The sequence below is a fragment of the Simochromis diagramma genome, unplaced genomic scaffold, assembly GCF_900408965.1.
Source record: "Simochromis diagramma unplaced genomic scaffold, fSimDia1.1 OVJJ01000672.1, whole genome shotgun sequence".
Taxonomy (NCBI): Eukaryota; Metazoa; Chordata; class Actinopteri; order Cichliformes; family Cichlidae; genus Simochromis; species Simochromis diagramma.
This window is the reverse complement of record NW_024387215.1, coordinates 596,531-614,688: the sequence shown is the minus strand read 5'-3', so window position 1 is coordinate 614,688 and position 18,158 is coordinate 596,531. Positions and strand designations below refer to the sequence as shown.

Sequence of the window (18,158 nt, the reverse complement as noted above, 5' to 3'; positions counted from 1 at the left end):
GAGAGACACGACACAGGAGTCAGGGAAATTTATTTGTTATTTTGTTCCATCACTGTAAATAAACGCACTGCTTGTACATAGAGCACCGCGCCTGGGTGCTCCTTCCCCACACCCCCCACGGTTTGCCATGCCAAACCGTGACAGGGGCTATCAATTTTGGCTGCATGTTATAAGTGTCTCTCTCTTGCTCAAAATGAATCTGTTTTTACATTTGTCTTCCCAATAGACTGTGTTGACATCATACGTTGTCGCAGGTTTTAGTATACAGTTGCTTTATTTAATAGTGGACTCGACTGAGGATTTCCACTTAAACATAAGAATACTCTTTACCTCCTAATTGTTACAGTAACACAACATTTACAAAAGTATATAAAAAAGTGTTGGTTAAATAAAAGATCAAGGCGTAATTATAATACAATATTCTAAAATTAACTACATGTTACATAGCTTAGTCAGATTTGTTTGGAATTGCATCATGTAAAGGTGCCACCAGCTTACATGTTATGAGACCACTAGAGGTCTAGCTTCAAAAATACTAAGACTAACAGGCCTAATAATATAGTAATAGTCCTACTTTCCATTATGCCAGCAGCCAGTTTTTAAAAGCTCATACCTAACAAAGCACTAGTTAGTCTATCATACTTTTTTAAAAACAAAGTTGTTGGAATATCATACTTATCTGCCCTTTATCGACTGAAATAAGGCTCAAAATCTCTGACCCAAATAACAAAGTTTTAGGCGAAGATAATAAAACAGGGTCCCTTTATGACACAGCCTGAGCCGAAGTTTATTTTTGCATTAGTGGTATCCATCAGTCACACAGTAGGAGGCGGGTCTAACCTACATTTTTTCAGTTATATTTCAGTCTAATTTTAATACAGCAGTAGCAATAAACCATGGAGCTCACAGCTCTTTGCTAGAAACTGTGTGAGTACTTTTGTCTTCTTGTAAAATGTAGCAATTTATCCGTAAAATATTAAACAATTTACAGTTTGAATTACTTATAGGGAGGCAGGATTCCTGTTTTGATAATAATATGTTGTTTGATGGGGTTATTTACAATCATGATGCTTAGAATAAAAAGTCTAAGACACTTTTGTGTTTTCTTCATCTCTACAGTGACAGCTTTTTTGGCGTTGCTGGTTTTACAAATTGACTATAACTACACACAGGACAGATGTACGTTATCATCAACTTAAAAAAACAACAAAAACAAAAGAACTAAACAGAGACATAAAGGCATAAAGAAAAAAGAAAGTCATTAAATATTATTATTCAGTGGTAAACAAGTTTTTAGGGTCAGTTGTCTACATATGTGTTGTTGATTTCAAAATATCACTATATTGTAGAGCTGGGCGATATGAGATTTTTTCATATCACGATATGTTTTTTTCATTTCAGGCGATAACGATATCTATCACGATATAAGCCAAATAACTATATTTGTAAGATTTAAATGTGCCGTTGCTCACAAGTAAAATGTGAAATAATCAGCATATAATAATAATCAATATTTTTATTTAAATATTTATTTCCCATAATAAGTTCAACAGGGTAGATGTACTTAAGGAACATAAGACTTTTTCAGATAAATAAAGGCAAATATTGCAAACTACACAAAAGGCAGCCGCTAAAGCGTTTAAGTTTCAAAACAGAACAAACAAAACAGACTACTAAATTGTCAATTCCACTTAGAAACAAAATATTAATTCTAAAAATAAATCTTAGTTTGTTTTACAGAAGAACAGAGAAAACTGACTAACTTTTGTCAATATCAAATAAACTGAGAACTAAAAGGAAATTCTCAATCTCTCCTTGTTGTATAGCTTAGCTTTTCAAACAGTTTTAACAGTTATTTTAGTCTGACAAAAGCCGAATGACGAATTAGCGCTTCCAGTCAGAGACTGAGGCTACGTCCACACGTACACGGGTATTTTTGAAAACGGAGATTTTCCGTTTTCGTTTTAAAAAATAATCCCGTCCACACATAAAGGCAGAAATGAAGGAAAACGCTGCTATGAACATGCCAAAGCAGCAGGTGGCGCTAGATTCCTAACCGTGCAGAAATGTTGGCCAATCAGAAGTCTAGAAGCCTCGGTGGGAAAAAGTAAACAAAGCTGGGGCATAGAAGCAGAACCGAGTCGTATGTGTGGAGGGACAGTAACTGTGTGTATATGTAAGCATTTAAACACTGCAGAGAGTAGAATTAACAGTAACAGTATTGTAGAAATTCATTTCACCGAAACAATAACGTGGCGCACAGTGTGACGCATGCACCAGTTTATTGTATTTCAGACTTGCTTTCGGCACAATTTACAGTGCACGCTACTCTGTTTTTTGTCAGACTTGAAATAGCCGAAATACCTTCACACTACGGAACTTCTATGGCTCTTCCGTTCGACAATCTCTCCGGCATTGGAACCATCATCTGTTTTCTCTTCGGTCACGCTCGGTTGATTTTTCTAGTCGGCACACTCATTTCCTCCATTACGCGCTGGCTCCATTACCCGCTGGCTGCTTCCCAAACAAACACACGTGCGGCTTGGCACTTGTGCTGTACGTAACAAGTCACGCGACGTGACGCTGCGGCTGTGATTGGTTCGGCTCTGCGCTACTTAATTTGGATTGGCTGACCTTTTTTTTTTTTTTTTTTTTTTAAGAGGACAAGAGCGGCGAGGTCTATCGCGATAGTTTAATTTCTCTATCGAGTAAAAGTTATATCGCGATACATATCTTTATTGTTCTATCGCCCAGCTCTACTATATTGTCAAACTCATTTCTTTTTATTTTATTATCATTGTTATTTTTACATTTCCAATACAGCTTTTGCTCAGATTGTTCCCACTGGACTTCAGCTCTTTGAATATAGCTCCCTCTCAATTAACTGTGAGGGTTTTACTCCTGAAACTGGATGGACTGTAAAGAGGAGACGAAAGGGAGAAGTCAGTGCATGTGTCAGTAACTGGGTGACAACAACTACGTCTGTCTGCGCCATCAAACCTGTTTATCTCACAGAAAGTGGGGAATACTGGTGTGAGAATTGAAACGAGAGGAGCAACACTGTCAACGTCATAGTCGCTGGTAATATGCATTTATGTAAAAAAATATATTTTTGTTAATTAGCTGCAATAAATCTAATCTGAAATGTAAAGGTAAATTAAAGCATAGAGAAATTATAGTAAAACTAAAACAAGCGGGAGAAATAAGGTGCCCTATCTGGACAGGTATACTTTGCTACCTTTCAGAGCTGCCTTAATTCCTAATGGGATAGATTTCAACAAGGTGCTGGAAATATTCCTCAGAGATTTTGGTCCATAGTCAATTCAGTTCAATTCAATGTTATTTATAACACCAAGTCACAACTACAATTGTCCCAAGGCGTTTCTTATTGTAAGTTAAAGTGGATTTGTTTGATGTGAATGTGAAATTTCCATTCTGCAACATCCCAAAGGTGCTCTGCTGAATTTTTCGTAACAAAACCAGTCTAAAATGCTTTGTTACATGGTGTGTTGTCCTGTTAGATGGATTCATCATACAAATAAAGGGATAGTCATCACCAATACAAAAGGTGTGCCAAGAAATTATTCCACACACTATTATACTGCAAGCAGCATGCAAAACTGCTGATACAAGGCAGGATGGATCCCTCTATCTAGATATCAAATTGTAAATTGTGGCCTCACTTTTCCTCGTCTTAGCTGATAGGAGTCACCCACGGAGAGGCTTCTCTTTCTGTAGCGCATCTGCTTCAAGGTTCAGTGTGTATTCAGAGATGGTCTTTTCTATAGCTTAATTGAAACAAGTAATTATTTGTGTTACTTTTGTTTCCCTAACCACTTGAATGAGTCTGGCCTTTCTCGTCTGACCTCTGGCATCAACAAGTCTTTTTTGGATCAGTCTCTGTAGACCCCAAAGATGGTTGTGTTGGTTATGACCCAAAGCATAGTCAAGCTCACTTAAATCACTTTTTTTTTCCCTATTCTGATGCTCAGTTTGAGCTTCAGGTAAACTTGGCCACTATCCAGTGCCTTTATACACTGAGTTGCTGTCTTGTGATTAACTGATAAGACATTCACTTTAATGATGAACACATTAAACAAATTGACAACATTTTGTCATAACAGCTGACTCTCAGTAGTGCTTATGTTTAAGCTGGAGCTGTGATCCTGGAAAGTCCTGCTGTTCCTGTGAAGGAGGGAGAAGTCGTGACTTTTATCTGTAGAAATACCATGGCCCCTTCTGCCCACATAGCTGATTTCTTCAAAGATGACCGACACATCAACAGCAGCTCCACAGGCAAGATGACCATCAGCACAGATTCTGAGTCTGATGAAGGGCTTTATAAGTGCAATATCTCAGAGTTTGGAGAATCTCCAGAGAGCTGGCTGGCAGTCCGAGGTGAGACGAAGTTTTTTTACTATTAGGCTCAATTAAAAAATAACCTTAAAAGTCACAGAAAAATTATAAGGCAGTAAAACTGAAAAATGTACTTCTCAAACATTAAATATTAAAAGAAAAAGAAAAAAATAACAAACTATAATAATGAATTATACATGTTTTGTTTTCTTGCAGCCCTTCACAAAACTGCTCGAACTGCTCAAACCTACTCACAGAACTCTTGCCATTGTCATAAGGACTATTTTCACGGTAATCATGGTAGTTCTGACTTCTTTACTGTGGAAATATATGAGTTACAAATAACTGACTCAAACTCACTTCACCAGAAAATTAAAATCATTTCTGGGGTTTCATATCTTACCAAATAGAAAAAAATCTAACAAGAAACTTTTGCTTTGCTTTGCTTATTTATTTCTCTAATCTTCTCTAAGATACAAGGTTATGGTTTCATAATTTCAGGTATTAGTTCAGGTAATTTTTTTTCCTGATCTTAGAGGAGCCCATGTAACAGCTATTACTATACATAATAAATAGCAAGAAGTTTCAGAGTGTCTGTTCAGTTACCACTTGCAGAAATTATCAAACAGTCAGAAGTGAAATCAACCAAGCTACATCTGCTACAACTGTTTGTGTCACGGTCTGCCAGAGTGTGTGTGGAGGACCCAGGTGCGGACACAGGCAAGAAGATGGAATTAACTCGAACAAAAAGCTTTATTTGGTGTTTATACACATGAAACATAAATCAAGGCAAGAAACAAACTTGAGCAACAACTAGATTGTGCAGACTAAGACTAAATAAAGAAAACTTTGAATAAACTATGACACTGTGACCAGACTATGATGACCATTATCACTATGAATTATGATGCGTTAACTATGACCATGTGACGAAGAACGAATGGAGACACACAGACTAAATACAATGGAGGCGATGAGGGAACGGGAAACACATGGGGACACAGCTGATACAAATTAGCGTGAGGACACCACAGGGGGAAGTGAAACTAAAACAATGAACACAGAAAACAAAACCTCTTCAAAGTAAAACAGGAACCATAAGACACAGACATGACATGAACTTGACAACAAGAAAACAAATGACAGACATGAAACCTGACAAGTAACTACATGAACCAACAAGGGAGACTAAATCTCAGGGGGTGAATAACAAAAGGGATCTGATAGCAGAGAACTAAAAACTGAACAACCTAGGGGCTTAAGACAACCAGATGATAGTAACATAACTTCCATACTAATATAGGGAATCAATGATACGTAATAAATTCAAAAGTTTGGGGGTGAAAGGAGAAAGACAGGACAAAAGGCTGTGGAAGTGAGCCAGAGATTAGATTGATAACAAATAATAATTAATGGTGACTGGAAAAAAGATAATTGAAGAAGAGACACTCAGTGTGTCATAGGAAGCCCCTAGCATCCTAGGCATAAGTAACATAAGGTTCATGGTAATCTGATCCAGCCCTAAATATATACTTAGGGCCGATCATTCTTGCATTTGTTTTTGTTTTATTATAATTAATTGCAATTCTCAGACATACAGTAAAAAAAAAAGTCACTGGACATATTACACCATAAATCAGTTCTAGCATTTTTTTTGTCTGCAGTTATGACAATTATATTATTTTTGCTTTAGATTTCAAAACTGAAAATAATCTAATAATTAAATTCTGCAGAATAACCACATCAAATCATCTCCATAATACTTCAGGTATTTATGCACTCACAAACATAAAATTTATAAAATTATTTTAAATAATAGCAAATATAGGATATTTCAGCAAATGTAATTCCAGCATTGCAAGCATATTTAGAAGTGTTGGAGGAAGAAACTGCTGACCTAATTATGCTGTATATCAGCTGGACGATGTGCTTGTATTATTAGAGTTTAATGTATGCATGAGTGTAAAATAAATAATGACATGGTAAGTGTGGAGAAAAAAAAAGATCTGAGCAAAAAGTAAACACCGTTATATTGTTGATGGACAGTATACAATATAACAATAATCAAAACACTTAAACTATCCATCCATCCATCCATTCGCTTCCACTTATCCTTTTCAGGGTCGCGGGGGGCGCTGGAGCCTATCCCAGCTGTCATAGGGCGAGAGGCGGGGTACACCCTGGACAGGTCGCCAGTCTGTCGCAGGGCTAAAACTATACTTATCTAAAAAACATATTCTGAGCTAATGCTGAGTTTGTTCTTATCTTTGGTGGAGAGACGTTGGAGAAAGGATGAGCGCAACTAGATCTGAAGATGCACTTATCCCCATGCTCTGAGTTAATGATAATCACCCAACAGGAAAGCAGCTGGGCATTGAGTGGAAGTATGATGCAACTCAAAATCCTTCCGAATTAACTAACAGGCAAAACTGAGCAGATATTTTAGCAGATATAAATTCCAAAATCAATTCGCACTTTGGACCTTTTACCCTTTTTAGTGTTCCTGCTAGAATTTTCACCTCTTAGATCCAATTTTCTGAACTGCTCATCTCACAGAAGACAAAAGGGAAGAACCCAGAGTCTCCTTTACACCCCATTTTTATACCTGTTCACCCTTTCTCCCCCCTTTCCTACTGGGCATCACATATTCACATTTTGGACATCCAATCAAGTTGTTGACATTTTATCATCCGCTGTCCACCACACATCTGTCACTCTCTGTCTGTCTGACTTACATGATTTAACACAAAGTTTGTACTTTTTAAACCTTTAAAATCAACTCATTGCATTTTCTTTGTTATTCTTAACATGAAGAATTTGAGGGACATTTTAACATGAACATTTGATGCAGCATAATCCCTCTTCATTTTAAATACAGAGGGATACTTTCTTTAAAATCTGTTAATTAACCTTTTTTACTTTTTATTTATTTTAATAACTTATTTTATTGAATCATACATTTTGCAGTCAGACATTTTCTAATATAATTGGCCCCAGGCTGTCACTTTCACCCCCATCCTGCACCACACACACACACACACACACACACACACACACACACACCAAGGTCAGATTCTTGGTGAAGCCTGTTATTAGAAACACAAAACTGCCACGGTTGAAGCTGCTCATGAACAGCAAAATACAGAGGAATACTTTTTCTGTGTTTTAAACTCTGCTAATTAACTGTTTTTTAAAATTAATTTTTAAAGCTTTGAAGCTGCTGATGAGCACTCACACATTTCACCACAAAACTCAGACATTAAAACAGTTATTTCAATTACTCAAACTATGTTTGTGATTAATATATTGATTACATTTGTATTTTATTTATCTTGATTAAGAATAACATGTTTAATTATTAGGAAATAGATGAAAGCTCTGTTTTAGAACTTTGATCACTTTTACTCACATAAGTCTGACTATTAAGACCTTCAATATCTCTTAGCTGTGATGTGGAGGCGGCCAGGGGGGGAGTTTTTCTACCGCAGGTCTCATGACAATACAGAGAGCATATTTTCTTCTTGTTTTCACAGTGTAATTCTTACTTTCAAAAGATTTAAAGGATCACAAAAATGTTTATACATTTTATCATAACAAAATCTCCTATGATAAAATACAGTCAAACTGCATTTCTTGTTTAAACATATATAGTATAAATTTAAAGCAAACGAATAAAGAAACATTAGGCATCACATTGCAAAATGACAGCAAGAGAAAAAAAAAAAAACAGCAAAATCCATGTTTTATTTGTCGTGTTGCTCTGTCCTTTGCTGAGGAAGAAAAGCAAAAAAACGGGTTTTAGGTTTTAGGTTCACAACTGAACACACAACACGACAGTTTGTACGTGTGACTTTAGCAAGAAATATATTAAGAGAAATATATTAATTTTTTTGTTTCTCTGTCAAGTGTTTAATAATTTGTTCCTTGTCTTTTTCTAGCTTTCCTTTTCTTTCTGTCATTTGGATTATAATGTTCTCTGTTTCCTCCATTAGCTCTTCTGTCATCTTTAACAGTTCTTCATGTACTTCTGTTCTCTTTTCCAGGTCAGTTTTTTTTATCTACAAGCTTATTCTTTTTTTTCTCTTTGTCAAGGAATGGGGTTTCTGTCTCTTTTTTCATGACCTCTTTCATCCCTGCCTTGTCCTCCTGCAGTAGTTTGTGGAGTTTTTCTCTCTGGTTCTTCAGAAATGTCTTCTGCTCCATCACTTTTTCAATGGTTTGTCTGACATGTTTTAAGTCTTCCTCCTTGTTCTGCAACTCCTCTTCAAGTCTTTTCTTTTCCTCACATTCTCTCTGTAATTTTCCCTCCATCTCTGTTTGACGTAGTTCATTTTCATCCTCATCATGTTTGCTGATTTCTGTGTGAATAAAATTGCAGGAAAAAATTATTTGGAAAATAGGGACAACATATTAGTCATTTTTATGTGTTCACATGTGTTGACAGTATTAATATACTATACCAGTAATCAAATATAAATGGAAATAAACATTAAACATTTGAAGCATTACTATAGAGACTGACACTATGGTTACCACCCTACAACAATGTAGAGTCTAGAACAAAAGTCTTCTTTTGAGAAGGACTGACTTTCAGATGTATTTCAAAATTCAGTGAAAATAGATGTTCAGAAATCACTAATGAAGGATATTTAAAATAACATTAGATGTACTGAAACTGCTACGTGTGAATCAGAGAGGTTTGGCCAATTTTATTCAAAATCACACACATGCATATCTAATTTTTACATTTAATTTTCTTTCAGTGCTTTGTTTATATGAGTAAACGAGTGAGAACATGACATTTTGGCCGCAATTCCTACAACAAGGATAAAACACAAAAAGTTTTCATTTATATTGTTGCTATAACTATAATTTTACAGTCGGGTGATTTCCTCAAATATTTTTACCTTTGCCCCCAAAATGTCTCAGTCACACTAGAGGAAAACAATAGGAAGGCAACTTCCTTGTGTGGAATTTCTACACATTCAGCAGGTGGTTGTGGCAACCAGTTGGTCTTCTAGAGGTTGAGGGTGTTCTATACTTCACTTCTGATCACAAGGCAATTGCACAGGTTGCTAATGGGATGCAAACTGCCAACAAATAATCACAGCGTGACTTAAACTAAGTCTAGTTACTCTCCGACAGACGGGCAACCACTTGCCAATAATTGACACTTAGTTTATAAATGCAGACAGAAAGTCAAGATATTGCAATCAATCTCAGTCAGTCTGCACTGATGGGACCAACTCTGCATGTCTTAACACATCTCTTTACAACACAGGACACAGGGTTATATTCCTTTATAAAAGTAAAGTTGCTGAGAGCCTCCAATTTTGCTAGTAAATCGCTGTAATTTCTGCAGTTTCCATCCACTGTTTTCCCTCGAGCGTCTTTAACATAACTGTTTATGTGTTTGTGTCATTTTTATTTGAATCACGTTTGTACTTCTTAGCCCTTAATTTTAAAGGCAGTTACACTAAAACAAGACATTAAAAAGGCCTGATGATAATTTGAGGTTGGGGTAAAAAGTGCTATGAAGTTTGAACTTACTGGTTTTCTTTTGTTCACATTTCCATATTAGGATTACTGCTGTCCCGACGCTTATTAAACAGACAGCCAAGTTGACGGTAATGTGAACAGCAGTATTAGACTGGACCATGAAGAGATCACCTGTGAATATAAGGAGACAAAATGTTCTAGATTCTACTTTCTGTAACTGAAAATTAATGTGAGTGATAAAAAAGCATTTCTACCAGAAACATGGATGTGTGTCTCTTTGATTTGACTGATATTCTTCTGTTGAACTTTGCAGGTGAAGCTGTAGCTCTGTCCTTTCTCCACAGTCACTTTACTGCTGACAGTATAGAGGCTATCAGAACCTCTGACAATCTTTGTAGGTTCCACAGAAATGGGTTTTCCCTCACCGTACACCCACAACATCTGAGGCTCTGGATACCAGCCATTAGATTTACACTCTAACACCATTTCATTTTTGACATTGGTGAGTTCTATGACTGGTGAGGAAACTGAACCTGCAAAGAAAAGAATGAAAGACAAAATATTCAAATGTAGTTGCCAAAATATATATCTAAAAAAAAGATTCTTAAAATAGTTACAGTTCGCCCAAATTTCTCTCTTATTGACCTTAACTCAAATTGTCCTTTTAAGCTTATAGAGAGGCACAATGCTATGTGACATCAACTGTTCAATCTAACTGTCCACTGATCCACTTTCTATTGTAGCTGACCCAAGTTTTCCTTTATCCCTCTTGTCATTCTGAGTGCCCTTTGACCCTCAATATCTATGTTGCTTAAAGTCTTCCTTCAAATCTAAATTGCAAAGTGAAGAAATTAATCTAAATTAAATGAAACTTACCTACAGCAAGCGTCACCACAGTTTCTGCATTAAATTTAGGTACAAGGCATTTGTATGTTCCTGCATCAGAGAGTTGCACTGTGGAGAGTTTCAATGAAACGTCTCCACACTGCAGTTTGTTGACAGAGAGTGATGTTCTTCCTGTGTACAAAGGATTCTGCTCAGTCAGAAGCTCCACACCCTCTCGCCTCACATAGACAGATCTAGGTTTGAGGTCAGTTCTGGACCAATCCACAGTCAGGTCAACAGCATCCACAGCAGGTTCCAGGTGGCATGGCAAAATGATGTCATCACCAATCATGGCCACTACTGGCTGAGTTGGACCAATCATCTGATGCTGACCTAACAAATTTAGGGACACATACAGTTCAGCAGTTTTGTAATTGTGAAGATTAGTCTGAGCAAGATATGTAATTGATTTATTTAACTACATCAAAATAAACTGGTGCTGTTACAGTGTGTGTTTCCATCATCTGTGTAAGACTACAGGTAAGCACTTTAAATTGTGGATTTTATAATTGTTTGTGTGCAACTTACCACCACAAGTTTGTGTTAGAAAAAGGAGGACGACAACAACATGATGCAAAACCAAGAGATGTTTATTCTTTAGAGGACTCATTCTAGATGTCTGCAACAAAAAAAAGGGGACGGGGGGGGCATAGCAACACACCTTTTTATATTAAGCCATTCTCTGATAGAAAAAAATGAAACAGTCAAAGACTGACTTTTAGACTGTCACGGTAATATCACATTTGAAAAAAGTATTTAATTATGTTAAAATTTATTTTTAATCATTTAGAAATGCGCTCCTTTCCAGGAGTAACAGTAACAAGAGAGATCAAGAACAATGCAGGAAATCTGGACATTCAATTGAAAGACAAACTGGGAATTGTTGACTTTTTCTTCTTAGCTCTTGATGAGAGCAAACATGTCATCTGGACACAGCCCAGTTACTCATCTTTACGAAGTCATTATACTACAAGCAAAATAACAAAAGCACTTTTTACTAAATCAAAGGTCTCCCTTTTTTTCTCCTTTGTGCAATATTTTAGCAGATGTGCAATTTTCATAGCCCTTCCACCCTTATTTATTTATTATTTATTATATTTGAGTGTACATAGTGTTTATATATTTCTTACTTCTTCTTTTGTATATTGTCTTTTATTTTCACACATTGTGGTCTTGTTACATAATTTAATGGTGCAAGTAACTATACAATGACAATACAAGTTCTACATCTAAGTCTGTGAAATTTAGCACAAAAGTAAGTTTTTATTGATAAACAGTGATAAAACATTGGTGATTTTTTTCTGTCCCATTTTCATTGTCTGATTTCAACATCTACTCTTACCAGTAACTGCTTATAAAGAGATCAAAATAATAGAGCGATGAAAGTAGAGAGACAAGAGACACAAGTAACATTGAGTTCAGTATATTCATGAGGTCCTCCTCAACCAAAAAGCTGTGTCTGTGCATAGGTCATGGTTTCTTTTGTCCTGTTTGCAATTAATAGACTTACTGTCTATAAAATGCTGACAGAAGATATAGATTTTATTTTAAATTGTAAACTCTCGAAGTAGCAACTAATAACAGCATGTAATTAAAAATACACATTTTAAATATTTATGAATGTACAAGTATCCAGAAATAATAATTATGTTACTTTCACTTCTTGACACTCACAGCCCTTTTTGTGCCTCTGTTAACTGCTAATGCTAATGGGATCAATGTGATTTTATGTATTATAAGCACCTACTAGAAAACTGAGGCTAAGTAATCTAAATAAATACAGAAGGAAAAGATTACAGCTTAGCTTTCTATGGTAAAAGTCTACATACCTGTCGAACTGCTCAAAACAGTCACCATAGCTCAAAGAAAGTAGGTTGTAATAAAACTATGTGCACTCTCAACCCAACCCTCTGTTAAACAATAACGTGTGTTGACTTTATAGTTCCTGATATCAAAGGTCAGTTCTTTTCATAAAGTGAGGACGGGTTGGAATTTCGTTAAACTTTCAATTTGATTCATTTGTTCATTTAAGTCAAAGCTGTGTTTTAACATGATGAATGTGCTTCAACATCCTACATGCTGTGAATTCCTTGTTTAGGAGTTGTGAACAAGGACATTATGTCCGTGAAAGGTGTCAAATATAACTCACTGTGTATAGTGCATACAGTTTTCTTGGTGTGTGTATTTAAGAGCAGCACTTCAGTAATTGGATGACCCATTTCATCAAATGAAATGATAAGGGTGTAAAAAATTGTTACATGGTATATTTGCATTGGGTCTTTAAAATGTTTCTCTCTTCTGAGTGAAAGAGCTTCAGCTCTCTCACGGCATAACTGGCCATTTTAAATATTGGTGTGTGGTTTTTAAAGAGAAACACTGGAATATCGCTTTCCACACGTGCTGTCTGGTTACCTTTTAATGTGCTTGAATTTGCCTCATTCAGAGGACAAGCCAGGTACATATACACACTAACATCAGTTTTTCTTTTTGAATAAGAGGCCATGTTTTGGCTTAAGCACCTCTTCAAACATACATCAAACATATCCGCTAAGATGATCTTTTTCACCCCATTAAATGATCAGTGCATATTTACAGATTTACATACATGCTCTCTCATACACACCCAATTCTCCCAACCCCCACCAACACACACACTATTGGGAAAATATATTTTCTAGCGCTTATTTGCCGTGTATTTTGTTTTATGCATTTAATAACAGGTCAATATATTAAAGGCCACCTTTGAGTTATAAACTGTGTCATAGGTCATTAGATTGTTTAGCAAGACTGAAAATTGTGCAGAACAGGATGTACTCAGGATGTGTCATAGACTATTATAGGCCTCATATTAAGAACAGGAAACAGCAAGGAGAGAGGCAGTTAAGATAGATTTTTAAGTAATTGTAGAAGATCACCAAAAAAGGAATCATATCTAGCTGTCTCTAACTGTAACTGATGGATGATAAATATACTCTGCTTACACATGAAGAGGCATGAACCCTGACGTATACAACTGTGTATCAAAGTGCTTCCTCTTTGGGATCCACCGGACCACGCTTTGGGCGGTGTCGTGTGGATGTCCCACATATATGTACTAAAATAAATTATTGTTGTTAACTGGACCTGTTCTGAGTATTGGTTGTTTGTTCTCAGCACATCAACAAAGAATCGGGACAACACACACGCACACGCACGCACGCACACACACACACACACACACACACAAAGAGATCCATTTATCTCTTTCTCCCAAACACGGACATACATCACAGATTCAAAGCCTGGATGTGTCATATTCAAATGTATACATATTTCATGTGTTCTGTTGTGTTTATCTTTTGTTGGTGAAGTTTTCCGTGTTGGTGCAGTTTGCATAATAAATGTGCTCATTGATGAATCAGATGTTGATCTAAAAATAGTTTCACACACACATCCATATAAATCACTCTTGGGACGCCCTGGTGATCACACGGCTCCAGAATATAAGTGTCAAAAAGGCAAGAATTTCATGCATTAGCCTACAATGGAAAACAGTAAAAATGTAAAATATCACTACTTTTCTTTAAAAAATGCTGACATGAAATGAATGGGGCATTTTTGTGTTGAGAGAAACTATACAAAAAAATAATAATCCAATCAAATCAATTTTGTTTCTGTTCTTTGACATGTCCAAGAATCTAATCACCCCCAATGTCTGCTGTACAGACTCCATTGATTCTTTTAAAAAGCAGCTGAAGACATTTTCATATAAAAACTTTTTCAACTAATTTGTTGTTTTTATGTTGCACGAATCAGCAGCAGTCTCCCACATAGCAAAATTGATATGGCACAGATCTGGCCCACACAATGTGCTTACACATGGCCCACATAGCACAAAGAATGACAGCCCTTTGGTGGCCCAGGTCTGGTTTGCCACCTCTGGCAAACCAGATCTGTGGCAGACCAGATTCCTACTTGTTCTCTGACTCAAAATCAAAAGAAAAACAAAACAAACAAAAAAGAAACCAAACAAACAAATAAACATAAAGACTTACCACAGATAAAGACCCTAGACTCAGACACAGTGATCCAAACTAATCCAAAGTGTCGCTGTTAAAGTGAAATGAGTCACTGGAGCCGAGCAGGAAACAAAGACTGAGACAAGTATCAACCAGTTACTGCAAAACAGACACACCGGTTGGACCAGTTTCTAACGTTCATTGCTGCACATTCCTTTATGTTTATCAGATAAACACTGGGCATTACGGAGCTCAAAATGGTTTTGTCATGGTGCTGGGTCGTTGACCCAGCGTTTTGTGTTTGGCATTATGTTTATTATTATTAGCTGATCTGATGTTTAATTTCTTCATGGTTATCTTTATTAGTATGTAGGTTTCATTGTCAGGGTTTCCAGTTCTAGGTTTATTTCCTGTGTCGTTACCCTGGTGCTTTGTTTGTCTCCCTGAGTTTGTGTTTGTGAATTTCCTGTTTTACTTTGAAGGTCTGTGTCTGTGAGCGGGTCTATCCCATGCTTTGCCGTGAGACTGAGCTGGGCAGACATCTCCGAAATCATCGACGCACTTTTGTAAAGAGGCTCTATCTTGACAAACCGACCAGATATCTGAAGATTAAACCACTACATTCTCGGCTAAAAAATATTAAAACTATATTTGGTGACACACAAACAGGGTTTTTCAAAGTACAGTTCAGTTAGTTTCCACATGCCGGTTGTTTGTGTGCAGAAATGCCTTCTAAAAACGATTCCCCACCAGGCCAAAGCAATGGTTTTGACTCGATCAGTGTTAACCCCGCCCCCTGAGTTTGATCGGTGAGGTTGACAGATAAAATCATTTCATGGTGAGACCTGAAGGAGTCAAGTGTGCCAAAATTAATTAATTAAATACACATTAATTAATTATGTAAATGTGGCAACAATTAATTAAATGTTCCAATAATTAATTAAATATGTCAAAAATATTAATTTAATTATGTATGTGTATTTAATTAATTCATTATGTCAGTCCTGGCGTTCCATATGCTGCAGCTGTATGTATGAACATGTGTCTCTGTGCTCACAGTCCACCTCTCAGGAACCTGCAGTTCATTTTTAATCTACTTTAAACAGACCTCACAACAGGCTGATGTGGCTGGATCAGTAGTCTGATTTAAGTACGATACCTTTGGCCAGGGATTAATCTGGTATGTCGCTTCACTGCACTCTTATGTATTTTCTCCACACCTGAATAAAACATACTGATATTTACAAATAACAGATTCAGCTGATGCAGCCTGACTCAATCCTGATTCTGCGATTCTGCGATCTGGCTGCGATTAAACACTTTACTGGAAACTTTATTAACTAGTAACTTCATCAGTCATGACAGAAGCTAATATTTCTGTCCTAACATCGTTTAAACAGTAACAGCTTTACTCCAATATAAGCTAACGTTTACACCGTAACTTTAAGCTAGCACCATAAAGACGGTAAAACACGTAATAATATCTACAAATGCATCATAAAGCTGTTATATTAGCACTCGGTGTATTACTAACATAACCACATTAACATTACTGACATTTGCTGACTTTTAATAGTCATTCTATAAATGCTGTCCGTTTAAATGGTCTTACCTGTACACACTGCATATCCACCGGATTCCAGCCAGAGTGGATTCTGGAGTCTTCCACGCTCCTGTTAGTGATCCTCCATCTGGATGGATGAGAACAACCTTATGAACACACTAGGAGGTAGAGAAGGTCCCTCCTGGCCCATATCTATGGAAATGATTTCTGATAATAACACCCAATGTATTGACTGGTAGCATCCGAAGTGGGTGCATGGTAATATAAACCCAACAGATTTAAAACAATATCATGTCAGTTTCTTTTCTTTTCTTTTTTACATATCTTTTAGACATAATGCTTATATAAGAGGCTATTCTAAAATAGACACAATTTGCAGTGTGGAGGCCAATCCCATTACCTAGAGTAGAAATGTAAGCACATAATTATACAGCATAGTTATCAAAGAAATCATGTTAGCAAGTGCTTAAGATTTATGTAGGTCTTAGCATATGAAAAACCATCAATACTGTAGTACTAGTAATGCCATTAGATCTTGATGAAAACTTTTACAAGTTGTTACAAGTATGTTAAATATACATTACCTGAATACAACAGGATGCAAAGAAAAACCCAGCAAAAGATACATGTCCTCATTTTTGGCTTATGTAAAAACCAAAAAAACAAAAAATGTAATTGATGTAGTATTAAAGAGATCAGCAAAGTCTACTTAAATAAGAATAAAAGAAAAAGACACAGTGATGTGTTTAGGAGGTCTTTCCTTTTTCTAAGGGATTATTTAGCTTGGATTTTTGAAGCATTCAGGAAATGTGTAAGCTAGTGATGGGATTTCCGGCTCTTTTTAGAGATCCGGCTCTTTCGGTTCGGCTCACTAAAAAGAGGCTCCGAACCGGTTCTTCGGGTTGTTTTGTTGCTTTAATTAATTTATTATTAACAATAATATAAAATTATGCACAAAAGAAATTACTAACGTAAAAAAAAAAGTGGTTTTATTTATATATGTTTATATATAAATATATGCGGTGGCCCCTAGAGACAAAGCACGTACAAACTCCAAAACACATTTCTAGCATGAACTGAACTTCCAAAGCAGAGCTACTAGATCACTTAAATTACACAATTGAAAGCATATGTGTGTTGTTTGTGTATTTATACACAAGCATTCATATATATTCAAGTAATTTAAAAAAAAGTTCATTTACCTGTTATTACCACACACCAAATCCGGTCGTTGGTACTTGCTGGCTTGTGTAGCCACTAGGTAACAAAAGCTCAACACTGCGCCTAGCATCCTGGAGCACTTCTGTTGTCTTTTGTATATGTTTTGAGTTTTTATGTGCTTCTGAGTTTTTACGTGTTTTTCGAGTTTGTACGTGCTTCAGAGTTTGTACATGATTTGAAGTTTGTATGTGCTTTGTTTCTAGGGGCCACCGTAAATATACTTTTATTTATTCACTCCACATAAAATGTAAATCATATAATACAAAAATGAACTATTCACATTTCAACTTTTAACTATTTAAATTTTCTGCTTTTACCTTTTAAACCAATTTAAAGTGAAACAACACAAAACACTTCAAACCACAACACAATTAAATATAAATTATAATATGAAAACAAAAAGAACATGCATATTCTCTGTCATATGGACCTGCATGAATAAACTTTCTGAATCCTTTATCATCTGCAACTGAAAATAGTTGTGGATGATTACTATACCTTTCTAATGTGACGTTGTTGTCCCTGGCTCTCTGTCTCTCCCTCTGGCTCTGTTCCTGTGCTACTCAGTGTAACTACCGCCCCTCCCCCCTCTGCCCAGCGTAAAGCACAAGACTCTCGTGCAGAGTGAAGCGGAA

General features: G+C 36.3%; 1 protein-coding gene across 2 annotated transcripts; it reads right to left on the bottom strand.

The window, feature by feature from the left end:
- Positions 1-6,853: 6,853 nt before the first annotated feature.
- LOC120746486 (butyrophilin subfamily 3 member A2-like) lies at positions 6,854-16,380 on the bottom strand. 2 transcript variants are annotated; one of them, XM_040051901.1, is made up of 6 exons: positions 16,351-16,380; positions 11,269-11,359; positions 10,732-11,073; positions 10,110-10,388; positions 9,907-10,026; positions 6,854-8,714 (listed from the first exon to the last, which is right to left on the bottom strand). In XM_040051901.1, the coding sequence occupies exons 1-6, from the start codon at positions 16,363-16,365 to the stop codon at positions 8,401-8,403; spliced, it is 1,161 nt and encodes a 386-aa protein (XP_039907835.1). In that variant the 5' UTR covers positions 16,366-16,380; the 3' UTR covers positions 6,854-8,400. The 2 variants fall into 2 exon arrangements, with proteins under 2 accessions (XP_039907835.1, XP_039907836.1); XM_040051902.1 differs by lacking the exon at positions 16,351-16,380 and adding an exon at positions 14,775-15,053.
- Between the last annotated feature and the right edge of the window lie 1,778 nt (positions 16,381-18,158).